Source organism: Leptosomus discolor, chromosome 6, assembly GCF_034619465.1.
Source record: "Leptosomus discolor isolate bLepDis1 chromosome 6, bLepDis1.hap2, whole genome shotgun sequence".
NCBI lineage: Eukaryota > Metazoa > Chordata > Aves > Leptosomiformes > Leptosomidae > Leptosomus > Leptosomus discolor.
Window position 1 is genome coordinate 17,603,485 of NC_141396.1, and position 20,055 is coordinate 17,623,539.

A 20,055-nucleotide genomic window follows, 5' to 3' on the forward strand; every position below is an offset into this window, starting at 1 on the left:
AATTGATGAAAAATTATCCAAATTCACTCCCTGGCACAACTAGATGGATATTCTATTTATTGACAATTAGGTTATTGCAAGCCCCAAAATAAATGCTTAAAGTTTATTATATTCTTTATCCCCATCAACTTCAATTAGGTTTATCCTGGAACCGTAATTATGCTAGTAACATTTTCTAAAAATAAGTAAAAAATGAAGGAGGAGAGAAGGACAAAAGGGAGGATGTCAGTAACAGACTAGCAAAAGACAAAAGAATAGGATGGAGGAAAGCGTTACTGAGTGATTGACTTGACATAACCTCCTAATAGTGCCTCCTATGCTAACCCTTCTTACAACACTGAAGGTGCTGATGAGCTTCTGCAGTTCAGCACTTTCACACGGACAATGAGTGCAACACATATAACAAGTCAGGGAGGTAAAACTGAAAAAAGTAGTGAAAAGAAATTTTCAGTGGAATTTTAGTTCAGACATTTCTGATTTTTTTTTTCCTTTGGGTAGATGTAAACTCAGACTAAAATCTCTGATAAAATGAGTCAGAACATTTTACTCCAACCAAAATTTACAGAACCACACAAATTTACTCCAACCACCAACCAGCCAAAAAGCAAAATGAAAAGGTGCCTAGAATAGAAAGTAACAGAAAGAGAAGGTGGGGGGAAAGCCGTTGTCTAGATAAACTTCTTTGGGTCTTAATAAAGCCCTGCAGCAGATTGAATTAAAAATATTAACTTGTTTTTGCTTTGTCTTAATGGTTTCCAAGGGGAAGGTGCAGCTAGTGCCTGCAAAATGACTCAACAAAAATAGCAGCTGCAAGGGAGGGTGAGGAAGGATGTTGTAAACTTAAAGTGTTTCAATCATGTCCTGTTTAAAACTTGTTTACACTCAAAAAGATATTCCCATATTCTCTATTATCAAAAGCAATCACTTTCTGGAATAATTTGCAGACAGAGCTTGTGCATTAACTGGGTCAGTTAGTAGCTCTGAAAGTTATAAGTCACAAGGTCTGAAGAAACCTATGAGAAAATTCATGATAACTCTCCATAGCAGTAGAAAGGAACGGATTTGAAAGAAAAGAAGGCTTTTGCTGAGGTTATTGCCATGTGCTTGTGTTTATGTTTGAATTTACTAACCTAAAGACAAGCATCATTATTTGATTAGTACAGTTTATAATAATAAAAAAGATGTAAGTGAAAGCTAGCCTCTCCCAAGGATATTTTTTTTAATCTTCCCTGAATATCTAATTTCTCCATGCTAATTTCTACCCTTACCATGTGGAATTCAAGTTACTGAGCATTACCCTAACCAAGACAGTGGGCTGTGATTTTATTTTATATGCTCTATGCCAAAAAAGCAATACATATGTATTATGTAGAGATTTTTACTAAAACAACTGACAGGAGCCCAGTGCTGCCGTCATTATTGACTTCAGTAGCAGAATTTGATGTTATCAGTGTTTACGCACAGGGACTATGATTCTATTTTCTTTGAACAGATGCATGTGCACCTCCTCAATCCAGGTATTTATGGCCATAGATAAACCAGTGCAGCCCCTGCACCAGGATTTTGACTTATGATTCAGGTCTGTCATGTTCTGCTCTGCAGCCTACCTTCAGCATTGCAACCAGCTCCGCTCCCTCTTTATTGACTTGTAATGACCAAGATGAAAGCATACTTAGCAAACACTGATCAGGAAGCCTGCTATTTTCTTTTCCTTCTCTATGCTACTCTTAACTTTACAAGAATGAATGTTGTACAGCTTTGGTGGGAAACATAAATCTGCTCAGAGCTTCAGTGTAGCAAATAGCTTTGCAATTTTACACCAGTTACAGATCCAGAATTCTGTAAAGCAACTGAAGAGAAAGTGTTACAGAAGATCCATAAATTCCTGCAGTACACTGAGCAATCTGAGCTTGAGTGCCTTCAGTCTACAATGAATGTATGGGAATACAATGTAACATTAATCCATAAAATGGTGGCTACTTGTCTGAAATCATTAGCTGCCTCATTAGGGTAGACAAAGTGCTAACAAGAATCACTGTAATCAATACCTTTCACACCAAGCTAAGTGAGTTTATGGAGAGGGAGGGGAGGGAATAGAGGGGCAAAAAAAGCCTAGGTAAAGCAATTTCCACATAAAAGTGCATACAACCCTGTCATTATGTAAGAGGTTTAAAATAATTTTATTCATTGTATTCAATGAACACTGTCAGAAAGTAACATGGAAAAATGAAACTTCTCCTCGTCCTGATATTCATACTGCCAGCCAGCCTGAGAGGGACAGCATCTTATTCCATCACTAGTCAGTCAGACAACATACTCAGAATAATACACTGCTTGATAAAAAAAACATGACAGAATCAAGCCCTAAGGAACTGTGTAATAATTATCTGTCAGAATATTTTACTCTGAGTAGTATTTATTTTCATTATGGTCAACACACATTTTTTTTTCTTTTGTGAATTGTTATAATATCTGAGTATCTATCTTCTAGTACTTTCCTAAACAATATGACTAACAACTTTCATGTGTTCTTCCTTCCTTGTTTTTCCCAATCTTTTCTTGTTTGGTTTTTTTTTGGAGAGGTTTTGTTTTAAGACTGGGTGTTGGTGATTTTTTGCTTTGCTTGTAATTAGACATTTATGCTATATTTATGAATGAGACTATAAAGAGTACAAATAATTTCATGATAATTACAGAACATAAATGCTGAAGTACTAGTTGTGCTAGAAATGTGAAATATTTAATCAAGTTCAACAATAATATTCCACAGCACTCTGTAGACACTGTGCATTTTCCCTTTGATTATATCACAACAGTTTTCAGTAGCAAATAACATGAAGTGCCTCTGACATTTTATTATCTCCAAATGTAATTTTCATGTTTAACTGGTATTTTCTTCAGTAATCTTCACATCACCATGCCTGCTTTAAAATAAAAACTAATCTGTTCCTGATCCAGCTACAAATAAGATGATAAATAAATCAGAGGGAAAAAAACTAGTCTTTGAAATGACATTATAACCAACCATGACTGAAAAAGCAGTATTACAAGCATTACCCATTGACTCAATACCCTCAGGCAAAATCATGTGTAATGGTATTGATGCAAAATAGTGCAGTGGAATTTATTTTAATAATTCTGGGCATGAATAATTTTTGAAGGTAATAGAAGCCAGAATCATAAATTCTCATTTCATTTTACCACTGGACATGTCCTGTGCTTTTAATCAGAAATAGCATACTTGAATGTTTTTCTTACAACTACTCTCTAACTCTAGTTATAGGTTTATTAGTACTAAACTTCTGAACAATAAAAAGTAGACTCACTGGGTAAAATAGAGTAATCGGGTTAATATCAGGATATTCTAGGCAGTTATCCTATTAACTGTTTCATAGCATGGAGTAGCAAAATATCTTCAGGCTTTCTACACGCAACCTGCTTACTCCAAGTAGCTTTGATGGAGAAAGAAAAAGACCAGTGTTGAAGAGCTGACACTTTGAAAAATAAAATACTAAAAAATTAATATTATCATTGACTTAACTGAATAAACACTTTTTTATTTGCTGAATTTTAGTTTGTAAATAAGACCATGCTGTGCATAAAATGGAACTATTTTCTGTTTAAAATGCAGATGTGTGGTTACTTTGTTGCAAAACATTACATAGTTATGCACCCAATCTCCCATTACAATTTTAATAATTAAAAACATTCCACAGTAAATAAAGAGTATAATATATTACCATCCAGACTACAAGAATATGTTTTCAGTTTGGCGCACATAAAGTGAAGAGAAACTTGGAACTTCCTGTATGAACAACCCAGACAAAAATTTTAACTTGTAAATAGCACATTGTAAACAAAAACATATTGACCCCCGTAGTTCTTTGACAATCTGTGTCCTATCACAGAGTCATTAAAATTATTAATAAGGATTACTTCCTTTTCCATTTCAGCTATACTACTTTTTTGCTTTAAATCTGTTATTTACAGTAGCTTTAGCTTGTCAAATACTGTTAAGTTGGCTTATTGTGTTTTTCTTTATAAAGCTTCCTACGAATGAAGGAAACAAGAAAAATGCAGAATCCTGAGTGTAATTCGTTCGGGATTATTATAAACAAACCACTTCAAAAGAACATTATTGAGACTGCAAAATCAAAGACCTGCAATTTAAGAAATCTCAGAATGTGGTTGATTGTATTTTAACCTTAATTCACTTTTCATATGTACATGCATAGAGACTTCTTTCTCTTCAAAGAAATACTGCTTCCTTCAGTTCCTGTAACATACTTATGCTTCTTTCACTAGGCAGGAAATATACTGTGCCACAGGGCTAACAAATACTTGCTGACAGCGCTGACAACAGACTTGGGTTGCAGGCTAATGGGGGATCAATCAGTCTCTGTTCTAGCTCCCTCTCTTCCCCTAATTCCCTACGCTAAATTGTAAGCCTTGATCGCTCCCCTCAAATTTTTAACGTAACTTCAGGCTCCACTCATGCCATATCCAGAGTAAAATGAGACAAGCATGGTTTACTCAGTTATTAGGGGCAGTTCAAAGTTTACCCATTTATTGCCAGATTAAAGCATTAGCCTGATAAATTTATTTTTTAGTCCATCAAACTTCCACTCATATCTCTCCCCAGTCATTCTTTTTTCAGCTCAGTCTCTTCAATGAACCCACATTCTTTTCCACAATGCAACTGTTAATCAAATATACCCTTTCCATTCCCCATCGCCTTGTCTAGCCACTCTGCACTTCCTTACCAAATCTATACATCCACCACAGTCTTCCCATTCTCACTCCCACTCCATACCGCATTTTCATCTCTGGCCCTTGGTTCTTTCCTTTTCCGGCTTCCTCTCTACCTACCTATGTTACCTGCCCCACATTCAATAACCTACCCAAGCATGCTGATTGAATAATTGAATTAAAACATTTGAAAATGGTTGGCTCTGCAATGCCCTAGAAATGAAAATGAGTAAAAAAGTAGGTTCTGCACCTACTTATGATTTTTGAGTTCTCTCTTTTCATTAGCAATACAGGTTTCACTGAACTGTTCAGAAAACACACTGAGCAAAGGAAACAACAATTAGCTACATTTATCTTTGTGTTAGCTATACAGTTTGCTATTACAAAGGGATTAAATTTAGCTAAATATATGTATGAATGACATGCAGACTTTGTAAAAATCAACAATCATATGCTGTATGTGAAACATAAACTGCTAAGAGAACACTGGGGAGAAGCACACTTTGGAAGAAAATGCGTAATAATTTTTTAATTTACCAAGAGGTAAAAAAAAGTAGATTATTTTAATTCTTAATTTTTAAAAATAGACCAGGTGCAAAAAGAACAAATCCCCCAAATCATATGCAATTTCCACTTTCCTGAGAGACAGTGAGAAGAACTGGAACGTAAATGAAAGTACGTGCATCTGTTTACAATGACTCAGTGTTTAATTGTAGTAATGACTGTGTGAACAACTGATCGCAGTGGAAATCAATATTATAAGCTTTGGATCTTTATGTTTACTTTAGCTTTAATCCAGTCATTACTGCAGACATCTAAAGCAAACTCTGCAGCTGCAGCATGTTTAATTCATCAAGATGTTCTCAAGGCCGACTGTCTCACTGTTATAACTTCATGATTTTAGAGAAGCATCTGCCAAAACAACATGCAGTTATACTATAACATCCAGTTTTTAAGGAATGATAAAAAATGTCTCTTCAACGGTGCAAGTAAACTTCTGCAAGCATCTTTTTTTTTCAGTGAAAAGTAGTGTGGTGAAAATGTTCTCAGATGACACAGGAAAACTGATTTTGAGACTATAACTATTGAATACACAGTTAAACACGTGTCAATATTGCACATCTGTATGTCATAAAATGAGGGTATAGAATCATAGCCAGCTCTTCTTCTGAGTGATAAATACTTTTGTGAAATAACCTACTCTGCAGTGACAGAAAAGAATCAATGCTTGGAAAACAAAGCCAGCTTCTTATCAGGAGATCTGCTTACAAAGTTCAGGGAAGTACAGTTAACAGCCCAGCCATCTGCAATCCGGTCTGGCTTCCTCAGAGCTGTTTCCATCCTCTAAGCCAAGCCAACACACGAACTTAACTTTTCTGTCAATGCCAGATAAGACTTATTGTAAAATAAAAGTTATTGGCTAAGTGGCATGCCAGCAACACAAACTTAGACTTAGCCAGAGAAAAATTTGAATGGCCTGGGGGAGGCTGGAAGTTCAAGTATGTTGCCAGGCATGACTGGATGGTCTGCCTGCTGCGAACACTGTGGTAGACTGTGAAGCAACTACTTGGGTAAAAGATGGGTAGTAGTAGAACTCAACAAACTTACATACACCCTTGAGCCAGCTTATCAAAGCATTACAGTCATATAACCGCCATTTACCTGGCCTGCAATCATACCTTCATTTGGCTTTACAGCTATATGTAAAGACAGACAAGGCAAGCCCTGCCTGAAGAGTCGCTTAAGGATTTTCCTAAACAGAAATTCTTGCTGCAGGCAAGTGATTAAAGACTGTGCAATAGTGATCTTCACATTGTGGAAGAAACCCCAGGATAAATTTCTCCTTTCACGCTTACACTGGTTTCACAAGGAAAACTAAATATTCTCTCTCAAAAAAAGCTGAGAGCATGTGGTTTTACTATTTTCGTTGTAACAGTACAGCACTTAATGTTTTGCAAAGCTGGGTCCCATTAGGAACTTTTCAGAGCGTGTTGTCGATTTACTATTCAGACCAGTTTTATAAACTGCCTCTCTTGCTATTCAACAACTAAATACCACTTAATGTCATTCAAATTCACAAAAATAGTTTTTAAATGCAGAATTGTCATCAATCATATACAGTCTTCTGCATAGAGTGTCATATTTTTTCCAATACTTCTTTAAAAATACATAACATTAAGGCAGCTATTTCCTGACTTAAATTTTCATAGGCCATAAAGCTAATAACTGCTTTCTGCTCCAGTGGCTTTTCAAAATAACACTGAGCTTGTGACCCTCCTCTTACAAAAAATTAACAACCTACAATGTTAGTGCAAGAACATTCATATGTTAATAATTTAATCAATCTATTATACCCTAGGAACCCCAGATACTCTTTTACAAAAAAGCAATGCTAATTATTTACATCACTTCATTCTGCTGCCTTGAACTACGTAAAGTAATATTTGGACTTAAAAGTGATTTTCTGGAATATTATTGTGAAAACCTATGGGTTTATATAAGGTAAAAATTGAAATCTACTAGACAAATCCAACCCTCGGATCCCACAAACAGCTTGAGGATCTCTGCTGGGTAGTGCTGTGATAAAGGTGCAGGAAAGAGACACTTTCTACACGGCCATGATCCAGCCATGAAGCTGTTCCCCATGACATCCCTAGAAATCTCCCACCATGAAACAGGAAAGTTTTTGCAGTAGTACTTGCAGCAGCTTAATGCGTCTAGCCCACCCCAGCTCTCACTCAGCCTAACTCCCACATGGTTGCTCACATGCTCAAAAGATAACAATTTGAGGAAATATATAATTCAGAACTTCTGGCATGGAGCAGTTGAAACTGGTTCCTGTTTTATGCAGAGTTTTCTTCTATGAAATGGGAAGTGATTACAGCTCAGATGCTGAACACAACAGACCTGCCAGGCTCTTTGGCTCTAAGTAACTGCTGAACAGCAAATGGCACCAAGAACAGTGAATACACTTTGAATTAAAGGAAACAGCAATAGAGAATCCCACTGCAGCTGAAATTCTGTGAAAGACAGTGAGGAATTTTAAACATTCTTTACTGCAGCTAAAAGGAATAGTTTCCAAATAGTCACCTAAATGTAAAAACAAACAAAAAGCAGCTTTATTTATATTGAAAATACAAAAAGTATTTTCTGACAATATGGTTCTGAAGCATTTGGTAATGGTGTAGTTTTAAATTAATTCAGATAAGGAACTTTAGTTAGAAAGTAATAGTAAAAAAGTTTGATAGATCCTGCATCTTAAAAACTCAAATTTATCCATGGTATAAGTGATGGGGACGGGCTTTGCATTGCACAGTAGAATCTATCAGAAGCATCATCTGTACTTAAGTTTGGGGCATCCTTACACCAAACTCTACAGAGAAACATGAGATATGGATTCTGCTGTCTGAGAATCACTGGAATGCAACTTCCCATGATTCCCAGGGAAAAGATAGTTCAAGGGAACAATATTTCTACTTAACACACGCATAGTCACACAAACATACTATCCCATTGCCTTATGAACAGATCTATTCAACAAAACACTAATGAATTTTGTTTTGTTGGAATTTTCCTACTCACCGAAAACCAGGGTCTTCCATAAAATGATGTAATTATCAACGTATTGCCCTGAAAAAAAAATAATCCGGTAGAATCTAGTTTACCAGGCACTTTTGAAAATCTAAGTCTATTTGAGCTCTTGCCAGCTTGCCCAGCTTCTCAACAACTTGCTTGACAGGCTACTGGGAGCTTGAGTTCAAATACATCATTTTCATCACATCAGAGCCAGGGTTCCCCAGAGCTTATTGGCTCCATGAGCCTTGAGCAGCCAGCCAAGCCAAGTGCCTCAGAGCTTGCAGCCCCAAGAGCTGTCTGAGCTTTGGAGGTTTGGAACAGTCTGATCTGTGGATTGTTTCCAAAGCCAAGATTCAAAAAATTATTTTCCTCTGCAGAAAATGTCAACATTTTGACTTTCCCTCTGATTAAGTGAACAAGCAAATTTCGAAAGATAAAAATTCTTCATTAAATGTTTGCTCTTAGTTATAGGGAAAGGCAAAATGCTGAGTAATCAAAAACCTTCATTAAACTGAACTAGTTTTTGCTACAGTGGTTAACTACTTATGCTTACTGAACATTTGCATTGTGGGAATTAGGTTTTACTGTTGGGAAGTGAAATCAAAGAAGGTTAAATGACCTGCTTAAAACTATAGAGAAAATTTGACTACAGTGTGACCCAAGTTGCAAGCTATTAGTCAAACCTCCTGGCCATCCTCCTTTGTCAGGCCGTATTACAGTGTGTATGCTCTATTCAGCTCACGCAATTGTCACTTCATGCCAAATGTCAAAATTCCTTTTCATGTTGCCTTTTTACAAGTCAAAGCAGGACTAAAAGAGGGATCAGAAAATGTTCAGAGAACATGAAAACCTGAAATTTGTTTGAATATGCCCTCTGATGTCACATGTCTGAACTGGTACATCATCCTTCAGCTGACTGTAATTACATCAGTTTATCAGCCTGATGCAATGCCCTGTTACAAAGTGATACAAGAAAAGACACGTGTACTAGGCAAAAACAGACCTACTGCAGCATAAGAAAAGGCACAAACAGAGTAGATCATCTCTAGACATTATTTCCAGTCTGCATACGAAATGCCTTCCACACATGCTAACAGCTGTTCTTGATTGTTTTCTCTGTTGAGCCAAAATACGAGCAGGATGTGCAAAATTTTACACGTAAGTATCAGAGTAATTTCGCTGTGCACTTAAGACATTTCCAAGTTCAGTGCTTGGGCAATGTACAACCCTGAAGAAACCAACTGATAAAACATCATGTTATTTTCAGCCTGCTCATTCAAACTTTCTTTTGAACACTAATGGTTATCTAGGCAGCATTTCCTGAATAGGAATGGAAGTTTGTGGGACAACAGTCTTCGCAATCATCAATGTAAACACTCCAGACACCAGTGACAGGCATAGTGTCTTAACAACCATGTACATCGGTTTTTTTGGAAGCCGAAGAAGGACCTTTTATATCCACTGACTACACATACAGAACCAGAGGGAGCAGAGAGAGCTTCAATAAGCTGGACTGCAGCAAATCTCCAGCTGTTTATAACAAAGATTTGGTATCTGAATTGGATCTTCTGATGGATGAGCCATGAGGAAGAACAGGATCACAAGTCTGGTAGATATGAACTGCAAGCTGCAACCTCAGATAACATCCAGGGACACAGAGTCAGAAAAAAAAAAAAAAAAAAAGCAGCATATTTATGTTCCTGTGGAATTTTAAGAGCAACAAGCGACAAAAAGGTTTTGCAGCAATGCCAAAGAGCAGCTAACAGCAAGTGCCGGTATAACAAGTTAAATCAAAAGCAGCTTAAACTAAAACCACAGCTTTTCTTGATGGTGAAATTTTTGGAACTTAAATTTCATTTTAGTGCTTACAGTCTGGGATCTAATCTATATTTAAAACTGGTTAATTTTAATTTCAGCAGAAAAACATAACTTTTTTTTCCAGAGCTACAGCAGCTCTCTGAGTAACTCACAAGGGCCTTTTGATACTACGGTAAGGAAAGTAACTTCTCAGACTGACATTTTACATCACTAAGTTGTATCCACCCTTTTTATAGTCATTCCTTGGATTTTGAAGCAGTATTAATAGTACTCAGGAGAAAGTAGGCACCAACATTGGAGTCTGCAAAACTATTGGAGTCTACAAAACTGAATGAAACAATGTCAAATGAAGAAGAAATGGAGACTTGGATGAGATTAATCATAGAGACAAAGTAAAGGCATGAAGAGTAGAGATAGATAATGAGACATTATATTTACAGTGAGGCAAACTTCAAAGTGAAAGATGATGTTAAGTTTATAAGCCAACTGGACCGTAGCGTTTGTTATTCTGGAGAATGAGGAAGTTTTTCCTTAAGTAATATTCTTACTGCAGAAAAGCACACACCTGACTCTGAGAGCCATTTTGTGGGAGAACAGTAATTCCACTTTGATCTTACCAATCCTCTTGGTGAAGAGTGTAAAAATCCAGTATTATAGGTCCAGCTTCAGACGTTCTCCACGCTGCCCTTCTGCCTGACAAGGATACTCTAGCTAACAGCACCAGAGCTTGGTAAAGGAACAAACAACAACCTTTGAGTTCCTGAATCTTATTCCAGGTTCCTGACACTGTAAAAGGGGAGAAGCACTCATACTTCAAAGACAGCTACTCCTTTAAGAATAGAAAGCCTGTGGTTTGCCAGCCACTTTAAAAATCACTTTAAAAAATAATAAAAGAGTAAAGTGAAAGTAAATCACATATTTATTGCATTCTCATGCAAGAAGATGATAGTTACTCAGCTTAAAGACAGGTGTTTAAAAAGAGCTGTATCTTCTTTAGTTAGATCTACTAGATCTCTCTCCATTTCACACAGTTAAAAAGTTGTCAGGATGTTGTCAAAATTTGCTAACAACTGCCTTAGGACATCACAGACTTTTAATCATTGCAAAGAAAGTGTCCTTCAAATCTCAGTATGTAGCAAACTGTGTATATATATGCACACTAAAAACTGCAGACCAGACAGTGAACTGATGACCACATTACACAAATACATAACAGAGGTCAGTGCTTACGCTCTTATTAGCTCCTGATTAAGTCTAGACACAATGCATGTTGTAACCAAAAATTATTTATAGTGGGTTAAGGGATAAATGACCCCAAGTCCAACACAGAGAGGTACAAAAACAGACAGTGATGCCATGGTTTCCAAATTAAAGACCTTAATTTTTCTAAGGAAGAGATTGGCAGCTGACTTATGGTTCACACAGAAAAAATTACATTCTTTTTTTTGCAAAAGCACTTCTACTCTACTTGGGCAGCATATTGTTTACTCATGAATCAGGAAAGCTTTACAGTGAGAACCAGTTCATAAATGTGTTGTGCCACTTGTAACCAGTGCAACAGCAATGATAATATTGTGCGACACAGTGGATATACAATTTCTCTTCCTTCGTAATCGCTGATCAATGAACTCCTTCATTGCATAAGTGTGGGAATCATTGTAAGGTTTGATCTCCAGCTAGATCACAGAAACTTCATACTTCAAATTGGCATATACAAGTGCTGCTTTCTGTATCTTTAGGACACAGTTCTAAAGAGGCATGGATTTGGACATCCACTCATCTTTTTATGAAAAAGAGGCTGACAGATAATTGGTAGTAAATTTTCGATTTTTGTTGTCAGAATTTTCCCACCAAAGGCGGATCTACAAAATGCCCCTTTTATTACAGAACTGAAAAAATCATTAGTTTGATAGTTGCACACTGTCTTCCAAAACCCACAAATATATAAAAAAGATTAACACTAAGAAAAAAAAAATCAAGGCTGAGGAATAATTTCACAGTGTAACTTTGTAACGAGTCCCTGGAGGAAATATCTGTTGCTTTTGTTCCCCTCTGCAAAACTATGTAATTGATTCCTAACTGCTGTGTTAATGCTCCCTATTCCTGTCAGAATCCCTTTGGAAATACATTAAAGTAACCAGGACTCTCTCCTGATGCTACCCCTTGAACGCTGGAATCTGGGTTTCTCTGACATGTATCACATTTCAGGCAGTGGGCCACAGTGGAAGCTTCAGTGCCAAAGGGCTGATAAATATTAATACAGAAGAATAAAGTACACCAAATTACATATTGGAATGTAGAGCAAACCAGGAAACTGTTGTCTTTTACAATGAAGAACATTCACTTACAGGCACTGTTACATTCCATCAAAAAAAAAAATTAAATCAAAGTATATTTGCTATAGCATGGTTTATATTCTTATACCATCTTGCAAAATTTTAAATGGCGACAGGCAAGGGTTTTCAAAAAACAACTTGGTCTTCATCAGGATCAAGAATTAGTTTGACTCTTCCTGACCTTTCTATCCTTTTTCCTGTACACACACAAAGAGTTATAAAAGAAGAAGAACGAAGCAGGAAGGATTTGGCCCAGCTCCTGAATTATACCCCAGTGACCGTTACAGTCTCGTGCATGGATGTTTGCCTGGACAGAGCCAGTGACGTTGGGTAACCTCTCTTCAGCAACCAAGGAGAGAAATATGGAAAAGATGCAATTCGGTTTTACCTATGGTGCCTAATTAAACTTAATTAAGGTTGTGTTGAGGGATCTTGAGCAGCTTGCACAAGGGATGTCTGCATCCTGATTGTTTTTAGCTTTGAGAAAGCTTTCCTTTGAGAAAGGAAGATTTCGTACCACAAAGAAAAATGTCCTTATGAAATATGTATGTTCATGTTCTAGTCTAAATTTAAGAGATGGTACAGATAAAACATCCACTTTTACAGTGTTCCACCCTAGTCAAATATATTTAAATAAAAGCACTAGAATCACAGTAAAGAAGCTTCTCTAGTCTTCATAATTAAATTAAGAAAAAAACCAACAACCTAAACCTTTCATGATTTGTGTATACGTTCCCTGAAACAGCACTAAAGTTAGTAATTATTTTCACCACTGATTTTGAGCTAACTAGCCTGATGACCCTAAAAATTAACCAACCTTGACAGCCACACAACTTATGGCAAACTTCTTCTCTTCCACTATGGCTCATCAACTCAAGTTTCACTGTTAGAGACACCATTGCTGTATTATGCATATTCTTGATTCTATTACACACTGGGTGGCACTGCAGAAGGCTTTTTGCTCGAAGTGTCCTTTATGGGAATAACTTGATACAAAATAGCCAAGTTAAAAATAGGTAAAAGATTATTTCAATGTAGCACATTAGATCATAAATAGTAGAATACTTAGAAAGGTGAGGAGTTGGGAGGTCTCTCCCTGCTTCTTGTTAGAATTACGCTACTTGCTAAAAGACCCTGTTATATGTAGATTATAACTTCAGTGCTGCCTGAAATTTTTCATATTGCATATCTGCCTTAGAATTTTCTTTCTCTGTGGAAAATTTGCTTTAGCTATTTCTGAGAATACAGCAGAGACAAGAACAGTATTCTGCTCTGTCAACAGATTAACATGACTTCTTGTTTTGAAAATACATCTGTGTTTTGCAGCAGAAAATAAAATTTGAAAGTGAACTGGCTGTGTCCGTGATTAAATGAGAAAAGGGAGACTTAGATTTTATCGAGGGGGAATGAAGGACAGACATTCAAAAGCAGAGTTCTCCCCCAGAAAGGGACAATTGATCATTTGATATATGGAAGTCTTAGATTAAGGGCTTCGTGGTCGAGGCAGTTGGTTTGGGTTTTTTTTTCCCTTGCCCTTGTCATAGAATTTCTGCATTATAGTAAGTCTTACTTCTTTAATTCTATTTCTTTGGTTTTGGGCAGTGCAGTGAGGAAATTAAGTTGAGACTCAGACATGTAGAAGGCCTGGAGATTCAGTTACAGCTACAGCTGATGGCTTTGGGAAATATGCCATGGATACACACATTTCTGTGTATTTTTCAAAGTTCTGAGGCAAATACTCAACAAAATAAAATTCAGGCTAGACACTGCAAACAGAGGGTCCTTCAAATCGATGGATTTTCAGGGCCTTAAATCTTTCTCTGCCTCAGTTCTTTACTTGAAAATTTGGGAAGACAAGAGCATCTTTCTTCCCAGGGGTGACGATAAACTCATCATTTATCTATGAAACATTCTGGCTAGTCCATTGAAATACACATAGAAATTCACATTTTCTTTCCTAGAAGGATCTGAATGGTTATGTCAGATATAAAGCCTAAACAAAATAAAGAAATAATATTGATTGATGCTGTTCATGAATGAATAGTGTCCATTTTGCATCACTGAATGCCTCAGGGTTCTGGGTAAAAGCAGCAGATATAATGATATATACTTGTACACCAGGCAGGCAAATTTTGCTGCACACAAAAATTAACACTGACTTTTCTTAAATTCTTTGTATTTCCTTGGTGCAGTTATCTGTTACACCCAAAATCCTATTTAACAGAGCAAGACTTGCAAATAACATTTGGTATATTATGCTGAGGCAAAGTATTTATGTTTTGAATGCTTTCAAAACATGAAAGGCAGGCAGAAAGACACTGACATCACCCCCGAGTTCATTAAGAAACTTCCTCCCTTAGACATTTGATAGCATATTTATCTATTATGCAATTTTATCTTTTCTTCTGAAGCATCTAGTACTGACGATTGTTGGAGACAGGATATTTGACTAAATGGATCATTAGTCTGATCATTTCCCTGGGTTTCTATGTGAACTGAGGATGCTATAGCATCTGAGCCTAACAAGCACATATGGAGACAGCTGAAACGGAGTGAGGGCTTAGATCACTGCCATCTCTCACAAACAAACAACAAGAAAATGCTATATATAAGTAGAGATGCTAAAAGTCTCCATTCTGTAAGAAATATATAGGAAAAATAAATGTGAAATGTTGACACAGTACTTTTGCCTTCCCCTATAATGACATCAATAAACATCTTCAATATTGATTTTTGCTTATTATTAAAATGGCCTAATACAAATACATTAAGCCAGATAAATGCAGAGATGAGTATAACTGCAGCCAAGAGCATTTAGACCAGAAATACTGCCAATCACTACTAAGACTGGCAAGCCTGACTAGACAGAAAACCACATAAGATTTCTGAATGCAGGGCTTCAAAAGCAGGATGATCCCTGATCTCCACTTAGTATCATACCCTACAAAAACTTTCTCAGACCTTCTAGCTGAGCCTGTACCACTCAATATCCCTTTTTCCTTCAAAATTTCAGGACAATCCCAGTTGAAAATGTGCCTGGGACACAGGAAAGACCTTTCATTCTGAAACGGGATAGTAAAATACTTTTTCAAATACTTGAAGATGAGTTGTTCTCAGTTTCGTGAAGGTTAAACGGTTCCTTCTAAACACTATTGTCTAATGCATGTTTCTTGTTAAATTTCACAAATTCCAAAAAATACTTCTGGACTTCACTTCTTCAGATTTAATCAGGCTCTGCCAGTGAAACAAAATCTGTGAAGGTGGGACTGTTTTACCACATAAACAGGTAGCGAATCAAGCTAAAATAGTCTATATACTTGAATATAAAGAATGAACTGAAAATACAGACTCAGAAAAAAAAACACAATAGCTTTATTTCTGTGGATAAACCTTACCTTTCTCCTGTCATATAAGGCGTGATTATCCAACATCATCTTCCTTTCGTGAGTAGCATACCTCCGCAAATCACGCCCAAATTGCTGTTAAAGATACAGCAAATACCAGCAATTCCGACAAACCAAAATCGTTATCCTTTGTATAAGAGTTCCAACACCAAACCAAACAATAAACTAACACATAAAAATTACCTCTATGAAAAGACTATGGTCTGAAATAATGCATCATCTGAAAGGATAATATTTTGATAGGGAATGGTCCATCATTTCAGTTGGTTAGTCTAAGAGTAGTTCTGCATTGTGCAAGGAAGTAACCCTATGATGGTCTTCCACAGTCTGTAGGTGAATTATCTCAACAGGGAGTAGGAGCTGAGTGAGGCGGAGAAACACGGAGTCATTGCCTGTTCAACCAAAAGGCCTCACAAATTGCATTTTTAGTGCAATTTTAGTGCAGACACTAACCTACAGAGTTGAGAGAAGGGCTTTTAAGTAGCCAGACACTTCCAGGATAAGAAGGACCCTGAAGTCTGAAGAACCTAATCCAAGGTCCAAATAAATAAATTTTATTCCCTCAAAAAAGAAAACTGACTGAAGTATCTCATCAGTAACACATCAATTGCAATATTATGTCTGGTTTAAACATCCTGCTTCCAATTAACCTGAGTAGAACAGAGTGGGAATGCACCTGTAATGCTTCTAGCACATCAAAAAGATCATTCAGAGCAGCCTCAGGAGCTCCCCATTACACCATGTAATCACTTCCTAAGAAAATGAATATCAGAAGGCAAGCATGTAGAACAGACTAAAAAATAATTCTGTTTGGAGATTAATCATTTGAGTTTTGAGTTTACATTTAGATAGAATTTTTTATTTTGAAAATACTGTATATTTTATATATACACTGACTACAGTATCTATTGTGAAAGTAGCTATTATTTCAAGTTTTATTAACTTATTAAAATATCAATCAAAACTTATTCTAGTTCAAAACCAATGTGTAAGTTTTAAAGTTTTCCAATTTGAAACATCAATTAAAATACAACTGAAACAGAACATTTTATCTAATCCGAAAATAAATGTCAAATTATTTTCAATTTCCTACAAAACAAATTAAGTTCCAATTCAGAACATCTCTTTCTCAAATGTTTAATTTCCTGTAAAATTCTGTGACACTTTCCAAATCATCTCTCTACTCAGTAACCATTTAAATTGCTTGTTAACTCTAGTATGATGTAAAAAACCAAAGCAACTGACTGAAAATCTGGCTTTTCAGTCCATGAATCTAAACACTAAGCTTCAAGGAAAATAGATGTTAACTCCTTTAGAGAGACATCCATAAATGTCAGAGATAAGTTCATCAGCTCCAACCTATGATCACAGGTTGATGCCAGCATGAAACATGACGTGTGGAGAGAAGGAGCATTTTTTAAAAACCCATGAGCTCTGAATGGTCCTGCAACAGCAAAAATAGGTTAGTGATGGAAAGGAAATATAGACTGTTGTGGTTACTTACCCTGGAGCCTGTCCAGCCTAACAGAGCATATGCATATTGTTCAAACGGGGTTATGACCAGATCCACACGGATTGCCTTCCAGTCTTTGACTTCTGCCATGTCAAATTTTTTTGATGTGTTGTAACTGCTGTTGTCTACTCTTGGCTGATATAATTTTAAAATCGCAAAACACTTCTGAAAATTATCCATGGCATCAACTTTTCTGCTTGGTAGCTGTTCCTTTACAAATGTTGATTCAATGACATCACAATACAGGAGTAAGCCCTAAAGAGAAGACATTGCTCACATTGAATTGCTGGATGGGTGTTACTGTAATTCCAGAGTTTCTAGAGAGTTGCCTTAGAAATTCATGTAAAATGCAGTTTCAGTAAACACAGAACTGGGCAGGGCCAAACCTGGGCTAAGCAGAGACATGAAACAGCTGCGGCTTTGGAAAAATATTGGCAGATCCTTTGAGGAAAATCTGCATTGGTAGTCATTTGATAGAGGCGATGTCCTGCCCTTTACTAAGGGGACGGTATTTGCAATTCTTCCTCTCCCCCTTTTCCTCCTAAGCCTTTTGTAGTTATGTAAACAGAAATTTCTGAGTAGGGATTGGTGCTTTCCCATGTGCCAGATATCTAGAAAAAAAAATTAGTCCAGAGCACAGTCCTGCTGACAGGACAGACACAGTCCAAACAGAGCATTTGGACTGTGTCTGTTGTATGAGATTTCCTTGTGACAAGTTCTGGAGTCTTCAGAGAGATGGAAGGGCCCTGTCCATGCCTTTTTTTTTGAAGGGAATGCACCAAAAAACTGTTGATCCTCAAGAGCTAGATTTTATTCCAGCACAAACAAGATTTTCTTTTTATAATAAAGACCATTCAGAGTGAGAAAAATGGAAGTAATAAAGTGTTGTAAATTAATTGGTTCTAATCCAGCACTGTAGGAAGGATTGGTTGGAAAGAGGTAATGCTTTCTTCCAGCCTTGCTCTGTAGCCAGCAACCTTTCAACTGCTCCCGGTGTTGCGGTGAACTCTGCACTGTCCCTTCTAGGCCCTTAGGAAAAGCATCTTTCTTTATTCCTCCAGCCTGTCACTGTGCCTCTTTGCATTTCTAGGCAGCTTCCAAGGCTACTAGTTTCCTGGACATCCCAGACTTGCCCTTTACTCCCAAAGCTTCAGGTAAAGTGCAATCTCCCCTCACCATCCAGAAAACTTCCCATCACCCAAAGCACAGCACTGGCGACAAGATAAGGAGCAGCCTCCCTTCTGCCCAGCCGATCCTTTTTAAAGAACACAAAACATCAAATACACAATAATAAAGAAATAAAGCAGATACTGTCTGTCACACCACTTCCTTCTGTCATCCTTGACTCTTCAGAATAGAAATGGAGCTTGATACATAATAATACAACAATGCTCGGTGCCACTGAAGCCATCCCTAGGAGGAGGGCTGAGCTGGTAAAAAGATTCCACTTTCTGAGAGCAGTTCCACATGATTAAAACACATAGATGTGTGCCTAAGTTGTGGTATGCTCATGTTAATTTAGCTTTTATAGCTACATGAAACATAGGAGACAACTGTGACTGCCTCCTCTGAGCTCCTGACTTCACAGAATGTAGAGACTTCTGAGATTTGACTTTGCAAAAAAAAAAAGGTTAGCAACAATAGTGCATAAACCACTTTCTTCATAGTCTATCAGGTGTTTAATCATTATTACTAGAAGGAAAACTACTAAGATGAACTTACTAACCTTACATTCTGACTAGATAAACTCACTAGTTTTCTTCTTCAAGATCAACAAGCCCACAACTGTCACATTTCTTTTTATATCTCCTTTTATATTTCTTTAAACATACACATTGATCAAACCCACTTGTCAGATTTCTCACTGATGAGAGGAATAGACTATTCCTTTAAATTTCCATCATCAGGATTTCTTTATGTTCTTGGATCAATTTTTTGAAGTTCCTCAAATGTTTACACATTCTCCTTCCTCTGGACTAGGAATTCCTATACTAGTCTCACCATAAAAAAGCATGGTCAAGAGTCCCTCCTGATTTTTAATTAACACATCACTTAATATATGGTAAAGAATCGTATTAGTTTTATGGGCTTATTTAAATTGCAATATTGAACAGAGAGTGTATAGAATTGGTTTTATTTGATGGCTGTCAATAGTTCACTACACTGGTGTCCATGTCAGATCTCTATGAGCACAGGTGACAACGGACTGATTTTTGGAAGAATATCTGCATTTTAAACACCAGGTATTAATTATTTCTTTTATATAGTGCAAGTGTAGAAACTTTACATGATAATACGTTAAATATCTTAGAGAATACTTTACAGTAATAAAATTACTTTTATTGCTCAGGGATATAATTATGGCAAAAAAACACTTGACAAGATACGATTTCCATAAAAAGACACTGATAGGTATTACTATATTTTCAGTCTCCAGTTTTTGTTCATGATATTTCCAAATTAACGATCCCATTATTTTACTGGGAATCAGTCACAGGCTGTTTTATGGGTCGCTAGGCCAACCTTTTTAATGGTAACTATTTGACTTGCATTGACATTCTTTCACTTCTTTGGAATTTTTCCCGATTTTGAAGATTTATTATAAACTAATAGGAGAAATGTCATTATGTAGGTCATTCTCTTGGATTACTAGCTTCCA

The 20,055-nt window shown here is 36.7% G+C and overlaps 1 protein-coding gene across 2 annotated transcripts in view; it reads right to left on the reverse strand.

Annotated features, from left to right (window-relative positions):
• The window catches only part of DNTT (DNA nucleotidylexotransferase), a 94,577-nt gene that overhangs the window by 10,306 nt on the left and 64,216 nt on the right, over positions 1–20,055 (reverse strand). The window contains exons 9-12 of one of the 2 annotated variants that reach the window (XM_086466950.1): positions 17,388–17,651; positions 15,875–15,958; positions 13,601–13,603; positions 11,667–11,819 (exon numbers count right to left, since the gene is read on the reverse strand). In XM_086466950.1, coding sequence (XP_086323076.1) covers positions 11,667–11,819; positions 13,601–13,603; positions 15,875–15,958; positions 17,388–17,651 — 504 coding nt within the window. Of the gene's footprint in view, positions 1–11,666; positions 11,820–13,600; positions 13,604–15,874; positions 15,959–17,387; positions 17,652–20,055 lie in introns of those variants that run through there. The other variant, XM_086466951.1, reaches the window with a different exon arrangement.